We start from the raw sequence: 14,339 nt of genomic DNA, 5'->3' as shown, positions 1-14,339 counted from the left end.
TTTCTCCCTTCCTTTCTTTCCAAATTACTACCACTAACCCCACTCTGTCTCCACCCCTTTTCTCTCTTTCCCCCCTATCTACCTCTGTCTCTCTCTCTCTACCTCCTCTTCTCCATTCCTCCCTTCCACTCGCCCTTCCTTCCTATCTAGGGCCCGTCGTCTACCGCCACGACGGGCTTTCCTTACTAGTCTTGCATAAATTTAATGTGTCATGTTAATATTTGGGCTTTGCTTCACTTCTGTTTACTAGTAGACTTCTGGTTCATTCTAAGACCCAAATCGCATTTCATTATTTATTGAATGTCCCATTTTGTCGAGACACTCTGTGATGAGGGGAGGGGCTGTGGCTAGTGAGCAGAGCCATCTGCTTGGCATGCAGAAGGTCCCAGGTTCAATCCCCAGATCTCCAGTTAAAAAGGCCAGGTAGGAGGTGATGTGAAAGACGTCAACCCAAGGCCCTGGAGAGCTGTAAAGAGGGGCCGTGGCTCACTGGCAGAGCCTCTGCTTGGCGTGCAGGAGGTCCCAGGTTCAATCCCCAGCATCTCCAGTTAAAAGGGCCAGGTAGGAGGTGGTGTGAAAGACCTCTGCCTGAGACCCTGGAGAGCAGCTGCCAGTCTGAGTACTCAAAACTTGAGTTTGATGGACCAAGGGTCCGATTCAGTAGAAGGCAGCTTCCTGTGTTCATCTTCTGCTTTTTGGTGGTGATAGAAAGTGCCATCGAGCTATAGCTGACTTATGGCAACCCCTCACGGGCTTATCAAGGCAAGAGACATTCAGAGCTGGTCTGCCGTGGCCTGCCTCTGCGTAGCAACCCTGGCCTTCCTTGGTGGTCTCCCACCCAATTGCTAACCGGGACCGACCCTGCTTAGCTTCCGAGATCTGACAAGATCACTGGGCCAGCTTCCGGGAAGGACTCTCTTTCTGAGAAAGGTGCAGCAGCTCCTAAAAGTCCTTATAAGTTGCAGAAGAGACGGGGCAAGGAGAAGTGAAGGCTGAAGGACTCTGAGTTGTGCCTTTGAAAAAAGTTTAAAATTTGATGCTTGGGGGTATTTCTTGACTAAGTTTGTAAAGGGGCTAGCGGGATGAAGACTTGATGTTTTGTATAAGCTGATTAGAAGATCTCCTCTCTTGGGTTTTTAGGTATTAGTGGGTATCTTTACTTTGTCCCTAGGAGCTGCGGTGGCTCAAGTGGTTAAGACGCTGAACTGCAGGCTGTGGAAGGTCAGTCGTTCAGCAGTTTGAGACCCGAGTGTGCCGCATGACGGAGTGAGCTCCCGTCTCTAGTTCCAGCTCCTGCCAACCTAGCAGTTCGAAAGCAAGAAATGGCAAGTAGATAAATAGGGACCACTTCGGTGGGAAGGTAACAGCGTTCCATGCGCCTTGGTCATGCCGGCCATGCCGGCCACATGACTACGGAAACAGTCTTCAGACAGCGCTGGCTCTTCGGCTTTGAAACGGAGATGAGCACCGCAACCCTAGAGTCGGATTCGACTGGCTTTCGAGCAAGGGAACCTTTACCTTTCCCTTACTTTGTCCCTAGTGTAGTCCCCTACCCTATTTCTGTTACAGTATGTAGTGTTTATAAAAATGTAATCCCCTTTGGGGGGCCAAAAAAGAAAAAAGATCAGTGGGCCATCAATGTCAGGGCAGGGGTCCCAGCTTAAATGCCGGAAACAGACTTTCTTTATTTATTTATTTATTTATTTATTTATTTATTTATTTATTTCGTGTTTATGCCCCGACCTCCCCGTGGGCTCAGGGCGGCTTACAGGGGCCAGGCGAAGGCCCCTGTAAAGGAAAAACGGGGCTCGAATGGTGGAAGGGACTGGTGGCTCATGGTGGGACAGACCCGTCTGAACCCAGCAACCAGACCATCGTGCCAACCCCCCCCTTTGCATTCCAATTATCACTGATAGTCCTCAGAAGGCCCCTCCCCCCAGAGCACTAATCGCCACCTTGACGTCACACTAATGCTCCCTGTAAACTGTGGAGTCCTGTGAGCAAAATTCTACTTTGTGAGCTCCTGGCATTAAAGTGGTGAGCGGGCCATTTGGCTACTGTGTAAATAAGTTTGCTGTGGAGCCCTCCTTCCTGAGCTCAGACAAACATGTGTCAGCTGGAGGCTAAAAAACTGTGAGCTAGCTCGCACTCACTCAGCTTAGAGGGAACACTGCGTTTGGCCCGTTCGGCCGTCGAGGGGGCCTTACCCGTTGCGATGCCGTCGAAGAGAGACAGCACCCTGATCGGCCTCCTCTTGGCCGCCGGAATGGCCGGGTAGATTTTGGGTGGCTCCTGCCGAGAGAAACGGACAGAGAGGGCAGTGAGAAAAGTCCCCCGCTAGCCATCCCGCCATGGCCACAGGCACGGGTCAGCGGCCCACAGCGTGGCACGTCAGAGCACTGCTGAAGGACTGTGGTCCCAAACCACTGGTAAGCCCAGCCTACATAATTTGTACAGGATGCAACTCAGGTGTGCTGGCTGTACTAATCAGAAGAAGAAGATAAGGGATTGGGTTTATACCCCATGGCCCTTCACTACCGAAAGGTGTCTCAGAGCGGCTGACAATCTCCTTTCCCTTCCCCTCCCCGCAACAGACACCCTGTGAGGAAGGCGTGGCTGAGAGAGCTCTTTTGAGAACTGCTTCTGAGAGAACAGCTCTGAGAGAACTTGTGACTGGCCCAAGGTCACACCAGCAGCTGCATGCGGAGGCGTGGGGGATCAAACCCGGTGCTCCCAGATTAGAATCCGCATTCCTAACCACTACACCAAACTGGCTTTACAGTCTCTTCCTCTTCTTCTAAAGCAGAGACTCTTCCACTGAGCCATGGCCCTTATTATTCCAATCCTTTATATGTCACTGTCATCCTCTAAGGCAGCCCATCGACCGCTCCTCGGCCTGGGCAAACGGTGCTCCTCCACCTGGCAGTCGCGCAGTATTTCTGGCTCCCACACTCCCCCCCCCCCTTACGTATTCCTGCTCCTGGTCGCTGGTGAAGAATTCGTTCAGGCGCATGTTCCAGTCGTGTCGCCGCTGCAGGACGCCGTGCCTCTTCTGCGGTTGGCACATGTAGCAGCTCCAGGGCTCCTGCTCCTTGGCCGCGGCGGAGGAGCCCGGCCCCACCAGGGCTTCCAGGCAATCCACACAGAAGCACCTGCGACGGGCGAGAGAGAGAGAGCTCTGAATGCCGGCTGGGAAGCAGGCAGCGGCCGACCCAAGGGAGCAGAGGACAGGGTGTGCCCCCGGGTAGGAAAGAGCCACCCACCGAAAGCAACTGGCATTGCTACACAACAGCAGCTCACTCCCTTCGCAGCAGATGGCACAGTAGGTCTGGTACCCGTCCTCGTCGTACATGTAGAAAAGCTCCAGGAACCGATCCTGCAAGGAGGGACACAGGAGGATGGGGGAAAGGATTGCCTGGGAAGCAAGTCACAGTCGACCCATGGCGACCACAGGACCTTGGGGTTTTCAAAGCAAGAGGCGTTTCAGAGGTGGTTCTCCGTGGCCTGCCTGTGTGGCAACCCTGGACTTCCTTGGTGGTCTCCCATCCAAGGACTAACCAAAACCAACCCTGCTTAGCTTCCTGAGATTTGGTGACTTTGGGCTAGCCTGAGCTGTCCGGGTCAAAGCAAGAGACGTTCAGAGGTGGTTTGTCACTGCCTGCCTCTGCGTAGCAACCCTGGACTTCCTTGGTGGTCTCTGATCCAAGGACCAACCAAAGCCAACCCTGCTTAGCTTCCAAGATCTGTCAAATTTGGGCTAGCCTGAGCTGTCTGGGTCAAGGCAAGAGATGCTTAGAGGTGGTTTGCCCTTGCCTGCCTCTGCATGGCAACCCCTGGACTTCCTTGGTGGTCTCCTATCCAAGTACTAACCAAAGCGAACCCTGCTTAGCTTCCTGAGATTTGGCGACTTTGGGCTAGCCTGAGCTGTCTGGGTCAAGGCAAGAGATGCTTAGAGGTGGTTTGCCCTTGCCTGCCTCTGCATGGCAACCCCTGGACTTCCTTGGTGGTCTCCTATCCAAGTACTAACTGGGACCGACCCTGCTTAGCTTCTGTGATCTGATGAGATCAGGCTAGCCTGGGCCATCCAGGTCAGGACAAGAGACATTCAGAGGTGATTGGCCTTCGCCTGCCTCTGCGTAGCAACCCTGGACTTCCTTGGTGGTCTCCCATCCAAGTACTAATCAGGGCCGACCCTGCTTAGCTTTTCTGAGATCTGATGAGATCAAGCTAGCCTGGGCCATCCAGGCCAGGACGAGAGAGAAGCAAAGGTGGTCTGCCCTTGCCTGCCTCTGCGTGGCAACCCTGGACTTCCTTGGGGGTCTCTCATCCAAGGACTATCCAGGACTGACCCTGCTTAGCTTCCAAGATCTAACAAGATTGGGCCAGTCTCCGCTAATAGAGCTGCTACCAGGCTATAAATAAGCTAAAAGGCAGGTTATACTTAAGCTAATTAAATCAATCAAACCAATGGAATCCCGGGCGCCTGAGCCACTCACCTGGCAGGTCCGGCAGAGACCTCCTTCGAACAACGGGTGGAAGGTCACAGTGTTTTTCTTCCCACACGACAAGCAGCTGTCTGTGCAAGCAATCAACAAACCAGCGGGTCAGCCGATTTCATACAGTAATTTCTTACGCAAGCTACACCTAACGTGGGGTCGAGAGCTACGCAGGTGCACCATGGTTGTGGATGTCCTCTGGCATTTTTGCATTCCTGGGATTAGGGATGTGCGTTCGGTTCATCTGAGCCAAATGCACCCCCGAAAATGGCCCATTCAGGCCCCTTTCGGGCTGCTGCAGGCCGATTCAGATTCTCTGATCTGAATCAGCTTGCCGCTGAATTGCCGCCCATTACATCCTATGGGCCATTGAAGTCAATGGCGAAAACATAGGGTATATTCTGGGGGCTGGAGGGGAGGGGGTTTGAGGGAGAGGCTCCAAACTCACAGGGTAGCTGCTGGAGCCTCTCTCCAAGGTACCCACCAGGTTTCAAGAACATTGGACCAGGGGGTCCAGTTCTACGGGCCCCCCAAACAGGTTGCCCCCATCGCCTCCACTGTTCTCTATGGTGGGGGAAAGTAGGATATAATGGGGCCGAAATTGACATTCGGCTGGCTGAAAGACTCCCCAATCTTCTACTCCCGAAATTGACATGCGGGCTTCTTTCTGCCAGCCAAAATTGATTCTGCCCGATTCAGCCGAATCTGTCCGAATTTTCTTTCTTGTCTTTTCTTTTCTTTTTTGCACACCACTACCTGGCATACACAACAAGATGCTCCCTCTAAGCCACTGGTGGCGAACCTATGGCACGGGTGCCATTGGTGGCACTCAGAGCCCTCTCTGTGGGCACGCGTGCCATCGGCCCAGGCAGGCCCAGACCATCATTAAAGTGTCGAATTCTCTGCCAAATAATTTTAAGTATATGAAAGCATTTCGGATTGCTTTCCTTACTTTGTTTGGATCATCTTAAGTTAATGTATGACTTGTTTTTTCTAAAGTAAAACCTCAGTATTCAGGTTAAATTGCCGTTTTGGCACTTTGCGATAAATAAGTGGGTTTTGGGTCGCAGTTTGGGCACTCAGGTCTCTAAAAGGTTCGCCATCGCTGCTCTAAGCCGTGGAGTCTTGTGAGCAAAAATTCTACTTTGTGAGCTAAAGTTGGGAGTGAGCAATTCGGCTGCTGCATAAATCAGTTTGCTCTGGGGCCATCCCTTCCTGAGCTAAGACAAAAGGGTGTGAGCCGGAGGCTAAAAAAGCTGTGAGCTAGCTCACACTAACTCAGCTAAGAGGGAGCACTGGATGACAGAAGGAGACTTGTTTTTTCAGGAAGGGCAAATAGTGTAAGGTTTTACAGGTTCCGCCCTCCTACGCCTAGAAACTGGTCTAATGAGAACAGAAACCAGAGTATTGTTATCCTCTGCAGATCAATGGCTCAAAATTAACTCAAATCCAAAAGGACTCCCCCCCCCAATAAACAGAGATTACGATCAGCCAAGGTGGATTCAAATGACCCAAACTAATTTACAAAAAATGGGACTCGCACCTGAGGATTTATTGGTGCAAAACCAGGGCTATTTTGGGGCAGGAACGCACAGGAACGGAGTTCCAGCTGGCTCCTGAGTTGGCCATGCCCAGCCGGAACTCATTAGCATAATAGGCCACACCCAACAGCAGAAACTCATTAGGATTGGCTACATTAGGGGTGTGTGGCCTAACATGCAAAGGAGTTCCTGCTACAAAAATAGCCCTGGGTTTTGACAACAAACAAGGTAAACAGAATAAGAAGCAAAAAGGTGGGCGAGGCTGGATGACCACACTTCTGGTGGAATGAGGGTGTGGCCTAATATGCTAATGTGCTGTGCTGTCAGGGGTGTGACCTACTATGCTGATGAGTTTCTGCTGTTGGGTGTGGTCTGTTATGCAAATGAGTTCCTGCTGGGCTTTTTCTACCCCTGCGCAAAACAGCATATAGGCATAATTAAACAAAGGATTTGTGATCTAGAGCGCCAAGGGGCTTTAAACCGAGGTCCTTCTTTTCTGGTCCATAATGACTCCAGATATGTAATGAAAATGGCTAAAGACCTGATTTATCTGGATGTGCCTCCCTATAGAAGAGCTCTTACCCTGGCTCGTTGTGCGCCTATTCCCTCTAAGGTTTTAGAGGGAAAATACAGAAAGATACCATACAAAGACAGGTGCTGCCCATGCTCTGCGGGAGAAGTGGAATCGATGTTCCACATGTTCTTCCACTGTCCTTTTCTTCAGGTTTATAGGGATAAGCTTATCGCCCCTCTCTTGGACAGACCAGCACTTGACGCAGACAGTGCTGATCTAGAGAGACTTTTGGCAGAGGAAAATCAGCAGATCTCCAGCCAAATAGCAAAATCCTGCTGGCAACGGGTAAGATTTCACCAATAAGAAGTAGATCGAGTATAACCCTCATTTACCTTTTGCACGACTCATAAGCAGGTTAGTTTTAAACATCTTAGAATTGTTTTGATATAATGGACTGTTAAACTTTTTTATTATATTAATTTATTATATTAAATCATTTTATTATATTAATTTATTGTAGTAAATCATTTCATTAATGGTTTTAAGGTTATGTGTCTATTTCTGGCGCTGAAAAGCTAATTTGCTTGTATCTAACGAACATGTATTATTTTGATAAATGGTCTTTGACCGCAAATCAACATCATTCATTCATGCATGCATGCATGCATGCATGCATGCAGGTTCCATCCTGGCATCTCTCCTCTTCGAGGATCCCATGAGGAGCCTTTCTCTGCTGGGGGGACTGTGTCAGAGGACACCGGGCTGAGCTAGACAGATCACAGTTCTGACTCTGGAATAAAGCAGCTCTAAAGTAACAGCGTTCCGTGCGCCTTGGAGTTATTATTATTATTATTATTTATTTAATTTCTATCCCGCCCTCCCGCCGAAGCAGCTCAGGGCGGCTTACAACAATAAAACAATAAAACAATACCTGTAAAAACATACAATACATTAAAATCACAATATTCCAACATTTTAAATACACAATATAAGATTCACAAGATGGCGACTATAAACACTGGCTCATTCAATCTAATCGTTGAATGCCTGGCGGAACAACTCCGTTTTCACCGCCCTCCGGAACTGACTAAGATCCCGGAGGGCGCGGATCTCCTGGGGGAGCTGATTCCATAACATTGGTGCTATGACAGAGAACGCCCTAGATCTCGTAGATGTTAATTTGGCGTCCCTAGGGCCAGGGGGGACTAATCGATCCTGTAACCCGGATTGCAGTGCTCTCGGGGGAACGTGCGGGGAAAGGCGGTCCCGCAGGTAGGCAGGTCCCAGACCATAAAGGGCTTTAAAGGTCATAACCAGCACCTTGAAGCGTATCCGGAACACTATTGGCAGCCAGTGCAGCGCCTTCAGCACCGGCTGGATGTGCTCCCGCATAGGGACAAAGCTTTAGTCATGCCGGCCACATGACCACGGAAACGTCTTCGGACAGCGCTGGCTCTTCGGCTTGGAAACGGAGATGAGCACCGCAACCCTAGAGTTGGACTCGACTGGCTTTCGAGCAAGGGAACCTTTACCTTTTTAAGGACAGAGCAGGGGTCACGGTGGGGGGAATGAATGTTTCCCTTTAATCTATGAGCGTTTTCGGGGTGTGGCGGGAAAGCATTACCTTCCAGGCTCTTGTTGAGGCTCCTGACTGCAGAGACCATCCGCTCTGGAAAGGAAATGAAAACAGAAGAGGGTGTCAGTGAAGCCCCGACTCCCTGGGGAAGATCCAGAGGCCAGCTGGCTTGTAGAAGAAGAAAAGGAGGAGGAGGAAAAGAGGAGGAGGAGGAGAAGAAAAGAAGAAGAAGAGGAGGAGGAAGAGAAAACAAGAAGAGGAGGAGGAAGAGAAAAGAAGAGGAGGAGAAAAGAACAGGAGAAGGAGGGGGAGAAGAAAAGAACAAGAGGAGGAGGAGGAGAAAAGGAGACGGAGGAGAAGGAGGAGGAGAAAAGAAGAAGAGGAGGAGGAGGAGGAGAAAAGAAGGAGAAGGAGAAGAGGAGGAGCAGATTGGATTTATACCCCGCCCTTCACTACCTGAAAGAGTCTCAGAGAGGCTTCCAATCTCCTTTCCCTCCCCCTCCCCACAACAGACACCCTGTGAGGCAGGTGGGGCCGAGAGAGCTCTCTCTCGAGGACAGCTCTGAGAGACCTTGTGATTGACCCAAGGTCACACCAGCAGGTGCAAGTGGAGGAGTGGGGAAATGAAACCCAGTTCTCCCAGATTAGAGTCCGCCCTCCTAACCACTACATCAAACTGGTAGGGGCTACCTCTCACCTCCAACAGCCCATCACAAAGCGTCCGAAAGCCTGCAGTAAAGCTTTGTCCCATTTCAGGCCACAGGTGGAGGGTGAACGCCATCGCCCGCCTCTGCATAGCAACCGTGCGCTTCCCTGCTGGTCTCCTATCCAAGGACTACTAACCAGGGCTGACCCTGCTCAGCTTCCCAGATCTGGTGATATGAGGCTAGCCTGGGCCATCCCAGTCAAGACACGGGACCTTCAGAGGTCGTCGGCCGTTGCCTGCCTCTCTGCATGGCAACCCCTGGACATCTTTGGTGGTCTCCCATCCAAGTACTAACCAGGACTGATCCTGCTTAGCTTCAGAGATCTGACGAGATCGGGCTAGCCTGGCCCACCCAAGTGAAGGCATGAATTGCAAATGGGCAGACTAGCCCGATCTCATCAGATCTTGGAAGCTAAGCAGGTAGTTTGGTGTCGTGGTTAAGTGCACGGACTCTAATCTGGGAGAACCGGGCGTGATTCCCCACTCCTCCGCTTGCACCTGCTGGATGACCTTGGGCAAGCCGTAGTTCTGAGAAGAGCCCTTCTTGCAAAAGAGCAGTTTCTGTCAGAGCTCTCTCAGCCCCGCCTACCTCACAGGGTGTCTGTTGTGGGGAGGGGGAGGGAAAGGAGTTTGTGAGCCGCTCTGAGACTCCCTTTGGGTAGTGAAGGGTGGGGTATAAATCCAATCTCTTCTTCTCCTTCCTTCCTTCCTTCCTTCCTTCCTTCCTTCCTTCCTTCCTTCCTTCCTTCCTTCCTGTTTGGTGTCGTGGTTAAGTGCGCAGACTCTCATCTGGGAGAACCGGGTTTGATTCCCCCACTCCTCCACTTGCACCTGGCTGGATAACCTTGGGCAAGCCACAGTTCTGACAAGAGCTGTCCTTGAAGAAGAGCCGTTTCCGCCAGAGCTCTCTCAGCCCCGCCTACCTCACAGGGGGTGTCTGTTGTGGGGAGGGGAAGGGAAAGGAGTTTGTCAGCCGCTCTGAGACACCTTTGGGTAGTGAAGGGCCATGGGGTATAAATCCAGTCCCTTCTTCTTCTACTACTACCATGACTGGGCAGCTTACGTAAGAATTTTAAGACACAGGTTAATACAGAGATAAAGCAATGCAGACATAAATATGAATATAAAGTGAATATAAAAATAACCAGGACTGATCCTGCTTAGCTTCCAAGATCTGGCAACTTTGGGCTAGCCTGAGCTGTCCAGGTCAAGGAAAGAGATGCTCAAAGGTGGCTTGCCCTTGCCTGCCTCTGCGTGGCAACTGTGGTCTTCCTTGGTGGTCTCCCATCCAAGGACTAACCAGAAACGACCCTGCTTAGCTTCCTGAGATCTGGTGAACCTGGGCTAGCCTGAGCTGTCCAGGTCAAGGAAAGAGATGCTCAAAGGTGGCTTGCCCTTGCCTGCCTCTGCATAGCCTGTGCCGAAGCAGCTCCGCCTTCCCTTCCCAGGTTCCATCGGGGAGCCATCAAAGCCACCCAGGCCAAGCCCCGAGCACACCGTTCTGCCGAACAGCAAATTGGGCCCCGGAAGCCCCTCTTCCCCCCTTACCTCGGCTCTGGCGCTCCTCGACGGGCTCTTTGCTGCCGTTGCAAACGGTGGTCTTCAGACGCTTGGCGGGGGGCGCAGGCTCCCGGGGGGCAGCCTCTTCCACGGCGCTCCTGTGGATGGCTCCGTTCTCTGCAAGGGAAGGGAAAGCAGCGTTGCTCAGGCACCCGGCCCATTGAGAGGCAGGCTCAGGGGGACCGGAGGGGGAGGGGAGACTTCTTCCCCCACCAAGTCCTCTTCAGAAATGACCTCTTTCACTTCCTGGGAGGCAAGGGACAGTAGCCTCCACACCAGGCTTGCGAAAGTTCCCGTCACCCTGGGTTGACCTAGGGATCACAGAACCATAGAGTTGGAAGGGTCCCTAGAGGCCACCTAGTCCAACCCCCAGCTCAATGCAGGACCAACCTAGGGCAATGGTGGCCAAACTGCGGCTCAGGACTCTTTCACAAATATTGTGCAGCTCCTGGTAGGGCAGCTGGGGAAGCAAAGGGGGGAGGCATGTTTGTTTTCCTCTCCCCCCCCCATCTATTTGCTTTCTTTGTTTCTCTCTCTCTCTTTCTTTCCACCTTGTTCATTCTTTCTTTCCACCTCTCTCTTTTTCTCTCTCTCATACCAAACAAATATTATTGGGCAAATAAATCTCATTATTTTGTTTTTGATTTATTTAGGTATTTTTATCCCGCCCTCCCCGCAAGCGGGCTCAGGGTGGCTAACAAGAGGGCAAACGCCCATATATAAAACGCCCATATATTTCTGGCAGTCTCATTTAATGTTAATTAAAAAAGCAAATTTGGGCCCCGGTCACACGGGCCAGATAACCGGGGGGGGGGGAGGCTGTTTGCCCCGGAGCAAAATAAAGTGCGGTAGTCCGATCACACGGTCCCTCGAGTCTCCGCGGTTAGGCTGTTAGCTGGTGATCACATGGCGATGTTGGAGTGTGGCAAAGAAGCGGCGCGGCAAGAGTTTCGCGTTTGTGTGCATGCGCAGTTCCACGGAGCAGCACTACTTTCAGTTATGTGTTTGTGCGCATGCGCTTATTAAAAACATCCGGTTTGCGACGGGATGTGGACGGGCGGCAGATGCCACGGGATACTAACGCTCCCGCGATCAGATGCCCGCCCCTGCCCCACATTTTCCGGATACTAGTGCACTTTCCACAGTACGTTTTTAGTGCACATCTTCGGTGGGATGCCACGGGTTGGCCACGGGTGCGCTACGCTTCCCAGATGTTGCGGTGTGATCGCGCCCCGAAAATCCGCCTGCCATTCGTGCCTTTTGTGCGGCAAATCCTCCGTGTGACCGGGGCCTTGCATATTTTAAAATAAAAACGTGCGTGTAGTATCTGTTCCTGTCTTTCGGCTCTCCAACATCTGACGTTTATTCTGTGTGGCTGGCCTAGAGCATCCCTGGCATTTGTTTGTCCAGCCACTGGAGAGCCAGTTTGGTGTAGTGGTTAAGTGCACGGACTCTAATCTGGGAGAACCGGGTTTGATTCCCCACTCCTCCACTTGCACCTGGCTGGATGACCTTGGGCAAGCCACAGTTCTGATAAGAGCTGTCCTTGAAAAAGCCGTTTCTGTCAGAGCTCTCTCAGCCCCACCTACCTCACAGGGTGTCTGTGGTGGGGAGGGGAAGGGAAAGGAGTTTGTGAGCCGCTCTGAGACACCTTTGGGTAGTGAAGGGCGGGGTATAAATCCAATCTCCTCCTCCTCCTCCACTAAGACAGCCAGGGAGGGGGAGCTCACCACCTCCCTAGATGTGAAGCCCTGGCAGGCAGGAATGAAAAAAATTCAAGGAGGGAAACTTTGGTCTCATCAGCTTCAGTCTTCTTATGAACTCAGAAAAGGGGAGGGGAAGGAAGCGAACAGGAAAGGTTAGAAAGCGGCCCCAGCCATCCCGATGGGGAAGGAAGGAAACCTGCCTGAGGTCAGAGGGCGGAAGCAGGCCTGGCGTCGGAAGCGGAGGAGGAGGAGGAGGAGGAGGAGGAGGAGATTGGATTTATACCCCGCCCTTCACTACCCAAAGGAGTCTCAGAGCAGGTTAAAGTCTCCTTTCCCTTCCCTTCCCCACAACAGACACCCTGTGAGGCAGGTGGGGCTGAGAGAGCTCTCTCGAGGACTGCCCTTGAGAGAACCAGCGCTGGAAGAACTTGTGACTGACCCAAGGTCACACCAGCAGCTGCACGTGGAGGAGTGGGGAATCAAAGCCGGGTCTCCCAGATTAGAGTCCGCGCTCTTATCCGCTACACCAAACTGGCTTTCTCTACACATACAAGCTTGCCCAACCTCCAGGTGGGGGACCTCCAGACTACGGAGATCATTTCCTCTGGAGAAAATGGCAGCTTCAGAGGGCGGGCTCTAGGGCCTTGTAACCCCACCCCCACCCGAAACTTTGTCCTCCCCAGGCGCCACTGACCCAAATCCCCAGGAATTTCCAAAGCCAGAGTTGGCAACCATGTTCTACAGACACACACCAGGCAGCGGAGGAAAATCCAAAGGGTGTCAACGTGCAAAGAGAAACCAGAGGGCTGGCACTTCCCTCCGCTTGGGCAACTGGTGCTCTCAAGCGTATCCCTGTGGATTATTGGGAATTTACAGAAAGAATGACGCTTAGGCAGGGGTCGTTTCCTGCAGGAGTGCACAGGAGCGGAGCTCCGGCAGTAGAGCCCAGGGGGCGGGCACATGCAACAAGCCCCACCCCCTGCTCCCAGCAGCCCTCAGTCAGAGCAAGAAGCAACCAGGTACGTTGCAGAGCCCCTCCCCCCAGCTCCCCGGTCCAAAACAGTCCAGTGGCACCTTTAAGACCAGGTTTTATTCAGGTACAAGCTCTCCCTCCTCTGCGAGGACAGATCTGCACATCCCCCCCGCCCCCAATAGCTAGCAATCCAAAACAGTCCAGAGGAGCCTGAGCAGTGGGTGTTGCCTACTGATACACGTCCGATGATGTCAGGGGGTGTTGCATATGCAAATGAGTTGTGCTAATGAGTTATGCTAATGAGGTCCTGCACCTCTTTTTCTACGAAACGACCCCTGCGCTTAGGAGCTTCCATTTTAAAATACAAGTTACATTTGCTGTGATTCCTGCCCATTTAGGTTTGGGAAGGGGAAAGTAATTTCTCATTTTCTTTTTGGGCTGCTAAAGTTTCCTGATTAGGGAGGTTTTAAATGTTCACTCTTTTGGCCGGAGCAAATGGATCCAATTCTCGGTCCCAAAGGCAGTTGGGAAGAAAATGGGATGTGTAGGGTTCTATATTTTAAAAGGTAAAAATAGAGGGACAGAATTTTCTCAATTGCACTCAATTATGGCAATAATTATAGAAAGACAATTTCGGAGGCTGCCGTCAGCATGGCCCACGCAGGACAGGAGCAGTGTTCCCTCTAAGCTGAGTTAGTGTGAGCCAGCTCACCGTTCTTTAGCCTCCAGCTCACACATTTTTGCCTTCGCTCAGGAAGGATGGCTCCAGAGCAAAGTAATTTATGCAGTAGCCAAACTGCTTGCTCGCCGCTTTAATGTCAGTAGCTCACAAAGTCGAATTTTTGCTCACAAGACTCCACAGCTTAGAGGGAACATTGGACAGGAGTCTGGGATACTTCTGTGCAGGGTTGTAGGGGTGCGGAGGGAAAAGACCTCCTAGAGTCCCTAGTCCAAAGCAGCCATCTTCTCCAAGAGAACTGACCCCCGTGTCTGTAGCTCGGTTGTAATTCCAAGAGATCCCCCAGGCCTCCCCTGCAGGTTGGCAAGCCAGTAATACCCTACAAATCCCATCCATACATTTCTGCACGAGCGGCTTTTTGGCTGTCCTCTGCTGCCACCTACAGGCCCATCAAGAAACAAACCAAGTAATCCTCTCAAGACAGATCTTGGGCTGTGATCACACACACTCAATAACCCACTTCCGGTCCACTTTCAATGCACTTTCCAACCGGATTCTCCCAGTTCACACAGTAAAACCCAGTTGGGG

General features: G+C 51.8%; 1 protein-coding gene across 1 annotated transcript in view; it reads right to left on the bottom strand.

Moving 5' to 3' along the window:
- Positions 1-14,339, bottom strand: part of DNMT3B (DNA (cytosine-5-)-methyltransferase 3 beta) — a 45,156-nt gene that overhangs the window by 15,333 nt on the left and 15,484 nt on the right. Inside the window, exons 8-13 of the mRNA XM_015426174.1 lie at positions 10,382-10,510; positions 8,176-8,220; positions 4,497-4,576; positions 3,264-3,376; positions 2,969-3,152; positions 2,208-2,292 (exon numbers count right to left, since the gene is read on the bottom strand). Coding sequence (XP_015281660.1) covers positions 2,208-2,292; positions 2,969-3,152; positions 3,264-3,376; positions 4,497-4,576; positions 8,176-8,220; positions 10,382-10,510 — 636 coding nt within the window. The remainder of the gene's footprint in view (positions 1-2,207; positions 2,293-2,968; positions 3,153-3,263; positions 3,377-4,496; positions 4,577-8,175; positions 8,221-10,381; positions 10,511-14,339) is intronic.

Source organism: Gekko japonicus, unplaced genomic scaffold, assembly GCF_001447785.1.
Source record: "Gekko japonicus isolate JY-2015 unplaced genomic scaffold, Gekko_japonicus_V1.1 scaffold291, whole genome shotgun sequence".
NCBI lineage: Eukaryota > Metazoa > Chordata > Lepidosauria > Squamata > Gekkonidae > Gekko > Gekko japonicus.
Note: the sequence above shows the minus strand (reverse complement) of the source record. Positions and strands in the feature narration are given on the sequence as shown.